Raw genomic sequence first — 11,065 nt, 5'->3', positions numbered from 1 at the left:
CGTGTCTGCTATTAAAACTGTTTGTTATAGGGGTTCTAAAAGTATCTCAATTTAAACCAACTCAAATATTGTTTTCTTAAGATAAGATCAAAATTGAAATAAAGGTGAGTAGTATGATAACCAAAATAGACTTCCACAGGAGTAAAACTTATAACATATAGTATGATTTAAAAGTGCATATCATGATGAAAAATTCAATATAGAAAATCAATAGCCTGATCGATGTAAAATATGTATAACATGGGTTTATTGCTGGTGAAATCTTATAAATCAATTATGAAGAAAAATTAGGGTAACAAAGAAAAACGAAAGAAATTACACAATGAGCGAGTACTAATTCAACGATAAGGCTGTATAAAGATAATAAACACACAAATTATAGCAACGTTTAAAAGTTCTTCTGATGTTTACACATATTGTATACAGATTGTTTAATATCATATTTAACGCAAAATGTTTGAAATTTAATTTTTAGAGTTGGTTTATCTGAATGGTTAAATATGAATGAACAGTCAGCTAGGTTCCCGCATTACTATGAACATAATACCAACTATTTACATAGCATATTTGCTTTTACACGAAGGTAAGAACTGTAAGCGCATATGTTTTTTTAACAGTGTCAATTGTTTGGCACAATAAGTGCATTTTGACAATTTATATATTTATTGATATTCGAGGCCAAAATATTTGAAAAACCAGAACTTATTGAGGAAAAGCAGAACAAATGATCAGAGCTTTGAATGAAAAATATATCTTAAAATTCTGAACCAGCAAATTCAAACAACACAATAACCATATTTTCATAAGAGCACTGTCTCCTGTGTTACACTCCACCAGCAGAAGTGTCAACCCATAGGCAATAATTACTTTAACGGTAGCATTTTATCTGCGCAAATGGTTTCAATTTGTGATTTCAAGATGAAGTTCTATTTCTTGTATAAAACTGAAGGATATTTAATAAGGAAAAGTGATAAGAAAATCCATTACGTTTGGCATATCGGGCAAAGTAATACTTTCTGTTTACAATGACTTTCAGCGGTTTGTGTAATGCAGATTTGAAATTTATTAAAAGATATGCAAAACATTTGTGTTTTGATTTACAATATTTAATTCATAAAATTAAGTTCAAAACTGAAGCAGCCAAAAAGCTTTTGTCTAAGATTTCGAAACAATATTTATAATACTGTAAACGGACTAACATTTAGAAGGAACGAAGCAAAAGAATACAAAAGGAACCATATTCTATTAAATAAATGAAAATGACTGTAATTATGAATAAATTTAAAAAAAAATGTCGAACAACAGAACACAAAACAAAGAAAACTAGAGACAAGGCAATACGAACCTAACCTCAATCTGATGATAATTATAAAAGGAAGATAAGTGTAATAGCCATCGAGACAAATTTCCACAAGAGACCAAAAGACACAGAGGTTAACAACTATAGGTCACCATATAGCTGACTACAACAATGACCAAAACCCACACCATAGATAGCTTTAAAATGTGCGATTGGTTATAACAAAACAAAATTTAATATGTTGTGTCTATAATTTTTTTTATAGAAAGGTGTTTTGTATATCATACAGTTATATAGAAATGATAAATGTAAAACAATTCAAACGAGGAAACTAATGGCAAATTTATATACAAAATAATGAATATGATTATAATGAAAAACAAATATGTTACACAGAAACAAACGAAGACCACTGAATTGTAGACACCTGAATTTTGGCAGGCACATTAATCTGATTCGTAGATGACAATCGAGGAAGTCATTTTGATCACTGGTATAATCATAACGAACGAGAGATTAAAATTTAACTAATTTGATATTAATTTATACTAGGGATCACTATTTTCTATCGTGATTCAAAGTATCTATTGTAACGACCGATTGTTTGCAGTTTCTTTTGGTTGATTGAATTGTTTTAAAAAGTAAAATAACAAAAGCAAAAAAAAAGCCAAGTAAAAATAATTCAAATTGTTAAGTCCCTTATCAACTAGCTAAATCAAGAAAAAATTAGCTCAAACACATCATACAAATGGAAAAATAATGTCATATTTCTGACTTTTTACAGACATTTCCTTAGGTAATCAAGCGTGATCAACCGTCTCAATCGTTTCAATAGTGGTCTGTTTTATTGAGTTGTAACTTGATGTCAGTGTTATCGACATTTACATTAAGTGTTTATAAAATCAAAGTTGAGAATGGAAATGGGGAATGTGTCAAAAACACGCTCCCGGAGTCGTGTTTTAGCTGACCCCTAAACAAAAATATGTACTAGTTCAGCAAAAATAGACGTCATACTTAACTCCAAGTAAGATAAACTGAAATTAAAAAAAAGTAGAAGACTAACAAAGGCCAGAGGCTCCTGACCTGAGACAGGCAAAAAATGCAGCGGAGTTAAACATGTTATTACTGTATATAAAAATTTAGTTTTGTACTTTTTTTTAAATTGAAGAAACTGTTTATAAAGGTTAATAAGTCTCACTGAATAGATAGATTTTAAAGCCAAAATGGGGTGTGTTTTTTTTTTAATAAACTGAACATGGCAGGGCAAAACCATTAATATTTTTTTTAGCAAAGTGAAAACTTTTTATGATATAAATTTTTTAGAATACTCCTGAAACTTCTTTCTTTAAAAGATTGAAGGGTAAAATCGTAAGACAACATTTTTGTAATAGATATAGGAAGATGTGGTATGAGTGACCATGAGACAACTCTCTATCCAAGTCACAATTATAAAAGATAACCATTTAAAGTCAAGGTATGGTCTTCGACATAGAGTATTGGCTCACACCGAACAGCCAGGGCCCAACAAAATTACTAGACAAGTGTTAAACCATTCAAACGGGAAAACCAACGTTCTAATCTATATAATAAAAGGAGAAACACTTATGAACCACATAAACAAATGAAAACTACTGAACATCAGATTTATGACTTAGGACAGGTGTAAAGAATTGCAGCGGTATTAAACGTTTTAATGGTATCAAACCTTTATATTTACACAATAGTGTAACATCATAACATATTAAGACACACATAAATGTTTATTGGAATTGCTTAACCCAATCAGAGACATACATGTATGTCTCTGACTCAATCAAAAAATGTCATAATCCAAGTTAATACACAATGGACGAATAAATATGACCTATAATACAATGTAAATACAAAGTAAATAAAAATAATGGATGAAGTATTATACCACTGTGAAATATTAAACAATTTCAGAAAAAAACTCAATTTGAAAAATATTACGTCATGTTATTCACAGGTAAATGAAAATAATTTTGTTGTTAAGTATACTTCTTTTGTATGTACAATCTTCCGTTTAGGAATACCAAGACATTTTTCGAATATTAAAACTAATTTGTAGCTTGGTACATGTGGGGTGAATATTAACAATGAAACTATAAAATCAGTGCCCGAAAAAACTTCGTGTTCTTCGTGTACAGGTGCCAGAACTGTATAAAAGGGGAAAGGGAATAATGTTGATGTTCATAATACGACGAAGTGCAAATTTGTAGTAATTTCAAACAATCAAAGCTGGTATATAGAACAAATACATGTTAACATTAAATAACATAAAAGTATCAACAGGTCAAATTAACCAGAAAGTACGATTTGAGAGTACTCGCAGTTACTGACAGCTAGTTAAAAGCCATAGCAATTAATAATAAAAAAATCATGCATCAGAGATACCTGAATGTTCAAATACTTATACACACAAGTATGCATGATAAACTAATATAAAACATGCAAATGTAGTGTGAATGCATATGTGACAACCAGAGACCAGGAGATAGAAAGTAACAACCATAGGTCACCATAAGGATTACAACAAAGAGCAAAACCTACAGTGAAGAAGTCCTTAAAACGTCCCGAAATAACAAATGTAAAACAACTACCGAACATTACGTAACAACAAAATAAAATTTAACATGAACTGGCTATAAAATTATTAATTGAAAGTTACTTTATATATAATACATTTTTTTAAAAATTCACGTGATATTATAACAGCTGTAAGGATCTATTAGTTGTGTACTCTCCTCCAGAGAAGAACGTCGTATTTTCCAGCTCTAGCCTAGGTCAAACTTTAATATATAATTTGAAATAAATCACCTCTTAAACTGTACGATGAACCTTAATGATCGCATGAAAGTATAGCATCCAATTTGGTGTGAGGAAAATTATTAATTTAATTATTTTTTGTTTTTTTAATTCTAAAAACAAAATTTATGAAAAAACTATATACGCCAATCAACAGGGCATTGGTTGACAAGTTTATATGATTTTGACAACCTGTGATACGATGAAGTACTAGTTAGAGTCACTTAAGGCCTATGCAAGTTTTAACATTTAAAGTCTTTTTATAGTATCTTATTGGAAACATTCATATTTTTACGAGGCTTCTATTTCGTTTCGCATCTATTTTCATCGCGAAAATAAACTAACTTTCAACGTGTAAAATATTATAATTATAATTTATTTTTCTGTTATCTATAAATCTATTACTTCCATTTATTATCTACATAAATTGAATGAAAAAAAAAGATAAAGAAAAGATACATGTTGCTAAGTATATGAATTGATGATAAGTTCACGTTTATTTTTCATTGATCAATAACTCTTTTTTTTTTTTTTTAATCTAAAATCTGATTTATTGCACTATTGCTGTTATCACGAATACCATGTCTACAACATTTGACAGGGCACCCCTGTAGTGTTAATTTTACTGAAGAAACAGGGAGATTGTTCAGTAAATTATTATTAAAAATAAATGGTTAGATTTACATGTAACAATATTATGTATACAGACTACCACAGAAATTAATTTCCGGAAAAAATTACATTCGCAAACCGCTTTGACTCTGTTTATATATGCTAGTTGACCTGGTCATGACATATTGATCAAGGATCACACGATGGAGGCAAGTTAACAGTTAATATATTTATGTAGGTGTACATACTTGGTTGCGAATTGAAGTACATTATATAAGTTTATTTATTGATGAATATGTGATATATTAAATGAAAGATGCTTCAAGGAAAGTAGGGTTTAATCTTTTATCACTGATCATGATCATGACGAAGTCCATAACACGTGATTTTAAGATTAAATAATATTGAGACACATGTATTGCTGAATAAATATAGCATATAACATATATGCAAGAATAATAATTATGTGTACAAGCTTACTTCTTTCAAAATTTTACCATTTTTACCACCTGAAAGTGTCGAAATTTTTTTAAAAGTAGTTCAAAAAATCTTTTTTGAACAGGGCATACACATCAAAATTTGTAGTTTTATAATTTGAACTATGGGTGCTCTTGTGGATAGAAAATGTAATGAGTGTTATCAACAGATTTATATCATAATAATTAATATTACAGATTTTATATCCTATACTGAGATTTCTGTAGTATAGGATATGATGACCTATTTTAACTTTATTTAATAGTATTTTGATCATTTCCAAAAAAGTTTTTAAGTAATGACATACTTGAAAAAAATGTTTATAATATTCTGTTACATTACATAAGTCACATGTATTGTCTTCTTTTATCTTCCATTGAAAAAGCAGTTGTTTACAAGGAAGGATATGATGCAGCAATTTCCATTTAAATATTTTTAATCTGTTATCTTTTAAATAAGTAAATACAAAGTTTAGCATTGATTTAATTGGGATTAAAGAATCTAAATTTGGACACGTTTCCATTTAAAGAAACTTGAAGGCGTGTCTTCATTTCCACTATTAATGTGTGTGTATATCTGTTTTATTTCCATTACTTGTAAACTTATTATCTTATTTTTTTCTTTTGCATTAATGGAAAGGTTAAGTTTATTTTTACTTTTGATTTTATTGATTTTTCTGATTTAAGTACCTTGAGCCATTCATTTGGAATAGCATATTTAAGTTTTGAAATTTCAAACATTAAATTAGATTTTTAGGATATTTTATTAGATATTATTTCATGAGAGATATTACCATTTTGGTCAATTATATCTTAACATATATAATACCTTCTTTTATCCAATTTATAAAAACTAAACACTTTACTTGAAATGTTATCAGTTTGTTTGTAGGTTTTGTATTGGGTAAATGTTGTTTAGATTCATGTTAAGTGGCATGAAATTAGCACCAAATTTATTAAAGTAAAATGTCGGAATTACTTTCCAGCTAGCAAAATCATCTGCAGTAAGTTTTTTTATCCATGCTATTTGTAGTGCAGTTATATAATTGTCTATATCTGTCATTTTAAGCCCTCCCTCAGTAGTATTTTCGCTTAGTGTGGTTCGTTTGACTTTTTCTCGTTTACCATCCCAGGAGAAGATAAGAGTTCTAAACTGTTGAATGAATTCACGTGGTAGGTTTGTGACTGAAGCTAGATATGTAAGGTTTGGTATAAGAAGAGATTTTACAACTGTTATTTTGCCTATCATTGTTAGATTTCTTTTTTCCCCAATTACTTATTAATTTATCACATTTCTGCATTATTTTTGCAGTATTCAGCTTATCACATTCAGCTCGATCTGTTCCAAAAAAAAACTTTATTGGTCCTTTATTCCATGTTATATTTTCAAACTTATCTTTACAATGTTTTAATTTTCCTAACCAAATGTCCTCAGTTTTTGATCTATTTAATTTTAAACCTCATAGTGTTCAAAAGATTTCAATAATAGTAAGAGTGTGACGTACTTCATCTTTTGATTTTAGAAAAAAAGTATTATGTCGTCAGCTAATTGAGAAATCTTTTAACTGTGTGTTTAAGTAATTTGAAAACCTTTGATGTTGTTGTCTTATCTTATTCTGCAGGACAAAATTTCTACAGCAATAACAAAAATCAGGGAACTTAACGGGTAGCCTTGTCTCATACCGCGTTTAATGTTATATAATGATCAGACCCACCCATTGTTTAACATACAACCGTTTATGTCTTAACTCAATTACTCTTATTAACATTTCAGTTCAGTTACTAGTTGAATTTTTTGGAGAAATGGAAGAATTCCACAACATAGTGAAAGTGACATTAAATTGTTATTTTTCAACTGGGTCCCATGATTGTTCCGCAGAATTTCTCTACAACAAAGAAACAATTGACAATCTAAGAGCAAGCAACGACAAATGTTATCATAAAAATAAGTTATGTAAATTCGATACATGTGCCTGTTCCAATGAGTGTAAACAGTATACTTTGATATTGACGAACACGTACTTTACAGACGGTGACATATTTGGCTGTGAAGTTCATTATAATGATGCAGGTTATATACATAGATTGACAACAGAAATACTATTTAATGGAAGTGGTAAGTGAAATTCACCAAATTCTAACTGCAAGTGTAGAGTTGTTGCAGTTAACCACAGGACAACTGAAATATATATTGGTCAAGATCGTACTGTCCCTTCCTTGTTGTTTGCAAAGTTCTTAAGTGGTATCGACCCGGTGGCGTAAATAGTAATCAAAGGTACCAGGATTATAATTAAGTACGCCAGACGCGCGTTTCGTCTTCATAAGACTCATGAGTGGCGCTCGTATCAAATATTGATAAAGCCAAACAAGTACGAAGTTGAAGAGTATTGAGTATCCAAAATTCCAAAAAGTTGTGCCAAATACGGCTTAGGTAGTCTATTCTCGGGACAAAAAAATAAATGCCAATGAATAACATTAGAAAACTGGGTTCAATCCACCGTTTTCTACAGAAGAAAATGTCTGTACCAAGTCAAGCATATGACGGTTGTTATCTATTCGTTTGATGCTAGAGCTTTTGATTTTGCGATTTGATTAGGGACTTTCCGTTTTGAATTTTCCTCGGAGTTCAGTATTTTTGTGATTTTACTTCTTAAATGTACAACAAATAGAATTATTGAAAAAGATGCCTATGGCACCAAAAGACAGTCAAAGAAAACTGATATAGCTATGAGAAAAAAACGCCGAAGAAATGCAGAACAAGTCCACAAACCCTACACGGTTAGCCAAAGACCGACCAACACTTATCACAACAAAACTCATTTGGTTTAAAAACGAGTGAAGTTGAAAGTAGAATATAATCATCGTCATTATTGCCATTCATCAAGTTATTTTGATATCATTCTCTTATAAAATCTACGATTTTATTTCAAATGAAGTAGATGAGTATTCTATTTTTGATGCTTTGTAATTTTTTTCATGTTGTGTGTTTAGACTTAGAAATTTATGTTGTCCTACTTTGTTCATTCCAAAACGACTAAATAAGAAAGCTTATGTATACAGTTAAAAGTTCTCATCTATAGCTAGTGAAAAGTAACCTGAGTAAAACACCTGGTCAAACTTCTGACATAAATTCATTTTCGGTTGCATGGTCGCTTATTAGACATTTACGGAGTGTCGGTGAGAAAGATTATATGTACAACGGGATATAAAATCGGTTAGTAAGTAGCATGAATGGTATTTTTGCTAACTTCATATGCATATTTGTATTGTTGATATTATATGTACCAAAATCTACCTTTTCTTGATTCTTTATTTTAGATTTTCTTTATCATAATACGCTTTCTAATATTGTTGCTCGACCAGATAAAGATTCAAGTTCAACAAAACCACCAAAAACAAGAAAACGTAAGATTTTATTAAAACAAAACTTATTCATGATAAGATGGATTATCAGAAATGAATTAATCCAACAATAAGGACAAGTAGATTCGTGTTGTACTGTTCTGCGTGTATATAAACCTTGCGACCTATGTGCATTGGGTTTGTTATGTCTATTAGTCATTGGACACGTTGTAAGTTTCAGTTGCTCTATACTAGTTAAATAAATTTTTTATTAAAATTTAACAGATATATATCGATGTGTTAAAAAAATGTATCTACTTATTATCAATAAAATTGTGTAATCAGAATTTTTGTTTTATTTATTTGTATAAATTGTCTTCAAAACTTTTTATTCATTATAATTTTTATGTTATTATTGTTTTTTTCAGCGATAACAAGAGACGAAATATTCATTGTTTTGCTAAGTGTACTTGTAACAATTATAGTTTGTGGATTACCAATAACATTTATAGCAATAAGAAGGCGAAACAAAGGTAATTTGAATATGCAGTTGGTTAACTTAACTTCTTTCGTTGTGTTATGCTTTGTATGAATTTGTAGTAATAACTCTCAGTTAATATATCGAAAGCCAAGATAAAAGGAAGACTAATATCTGATCAATGATAATCTGAATATAATGATATCGAAACGCATTTAAACAAAAACTTGGCAAAATATTTTCTGACACGCTATGGATTAATAATTCGAAATTCAATTAATTATTCGTGACATGTAGTATACCTCATAACCAATGATATTACGACGTGCACACAGTTGACGACAACTGTAAAATGTGTTTTTAAAACTAGCTTTATACAACCGTGTTTAAACCCGTCACATTATTTTTGTATTTGCCTGTCCCAAGTCAGGAGCCTGTAGTGCAGTGGTTATCGTTTGTTTTATGTGTTATATATTTGTTTTTCGCTAATTGTTTTTTTTATATAAATAAGGCAGTTATTTTTCTCGTTTGAATTCTTTTTCAGTGTCATATCGGGGACTTTTATAGCTGACTATGCGGTATGGGCTTTGCTCATTATTGAAGGCCGTACTGTGACCAATAGTTATTAATGTCTGTGTCATTTTGGTCTCTTGTGGACAGTTATCTCATTGGCAATCATACCACATCTTCTTTTTTTTTTTTATATTAAACATAATAGTTTTAAATAGGAAGTTTTTTTTAAATAAAAGCACGATGAAAGCTAGCCATTAAAATTCCCATTATTAAAAACGCTTATCAAAATTAAATCTACAAAGTACATTGAAGTATGAAACGAAAATAGAAAAAACGTCAAAAATATGTGAAACTTATAACATTAAATAAGCATGAAATTGAGTTTTTGGCCTGAAATTTGTACAATTCAACGTATTTTCCTGCATTTTCGTACAATAGAATTTTTCAAGTTTGAATTATGACATCAAACGAACTTCGCCAAATAAAAAAAACAAAATCGGCCATGGTGGATGAGTTTGAAATGTAGTTCCTTAAGTGTAAGACGTAGGAATTTGGAAGGATTAATATTAGAAATTTAGCAATTTTCTTATGTGGAAATGACTTTATATTGCAAATATGCATAAAATAATCTGCAAAATATGAATGATTTTGAAACCTGAATTTTTCAAATGTCTGGAGCTATTATGTTACAAGTGAAAGAAATGACGTTTAAACGCTATTTTCTGAATAAAGTCGCTTAGCATTTCCATTACACTGTGCTTTACATAAAGATTTTTTTTTAAGTCCAGTATATGCATTTGATGTGCTTTAATTTGTTGGTCGAAAAAAAGAAAAATGTTGAACGTTTACGTTTAAAGTTATGTTATAAACTAAGTGTCCAGTGTTTTTGTTACGCTTTTATTTTCTTGGCAAAACATGCCGACGTCGTAAATGATTTTAGTAATTTGAAGACGGTATGTTTGTGGAGTCAGCTTTGCGTACGCCGTCTACACGTTGATCGTTAAAGAAAGGCAAAAGATACATAACCAAAGGGACATTCTATTTTATTATTGATAAAAAAATCGATTTTTTTACGACACACTATTTTACAACTACGTATGCCAAAATCGTATCTAGTAAATATCCTTATTTTATAATACGAACCATTGCATTTTACTTTTCATTTTAGTGTTATGATTTTACACATCTGACTGTTTTAAAATTTTAATTGAGTAGTTACATGCAAACTTACATAATATACAATATAATGTTTTTCATGTCAGATGATGCTCACAATGATCTAATTATGGAGCATTCAATGACAGATGCATTATTTGTACTCAAATACTATCTAAATAAAGGTTAAAAAAAGAAGAACGACGTTCAACACATTACGACATATTTATTATAAAGTATTATATATATAAGACCGTGTTCACATTACACTAAACTCGGTGTTGTGTAAGTGTAACTAACACGTAAACTAAACAAACTTACGTTCCCATTGATAAAACGCAATGTGTATATGTAGTTTTTTGT

At 29.6% G+C, this 11,065-nt stretch overlaps 1 protein-coding gene across 1 annotated transcript; it reads left to right on the top strand.

Moving 5' to 3' along the window:
* The first annotated feature begins 508 nt into the window (after positions 1-508).
* Positions 509-10,892, top strand: LOC134683738 (uncharacterized). The gene is made up of 5 exons (XM_063543053.1): positions 509-583; positions 6,989-7,330; positions 8,533-8,619; positions 8,985-9,089; positions 10,810-10,892. Exons 1-5 carry the CDS (start codon positions 535-537, stop codon positions 10,890-10,892), a joined length of 666 nt encoding a protein of 221 aa, XP_063399123.1. The 5' UTR covers positions 509-534.
* Positions 10,893-11,065: the final 173 nt, after the last annotated feature.

Source organism: Mytilus trossulus, chromosome 9 (assembly GCF_036588685.1).
Source record: "Mytilus trossulus isolate FHL-02 chromosome 9, PNRI_Mtr1.1.1.hap1, whole genome shotgun sequence".
Taxonomy (NCBI): Eukaryota; Metazoa; Mollusca; class Bivalvia; order Mytilida; family Mytilidae; genus Mytilus; species Mytilus trossulus.
The sequence above is the reverse complement of the archived record's forward strand: the minus strand, read 5'-3'. Positions and strand labels throughout refer to the sequence as shown.

Bases quoted from the DNA above. Each gene is read 5' to 3' on its own strand.
- LOC134683738 (XM_063543053.1), top strand. From the start codon at position 535: ATGAACATAATACCAACTATTTACATAGCATATTTGCTTTTACACGAA. The intron at 584-6,988 runs GTAAGAACTGTA...TTAACATTTCAG, and splicing joins ATATTTGCTTTTACACGAAG to TTCAGTTACTAGTTGAATTT. The intron at 7,331-8,532 runs GTAAGTGAAATT...TCTTTATTTTAG, and splicing joins AATACTATTTAATGGAAGTG to ATTTTCTTTATCATAATACG.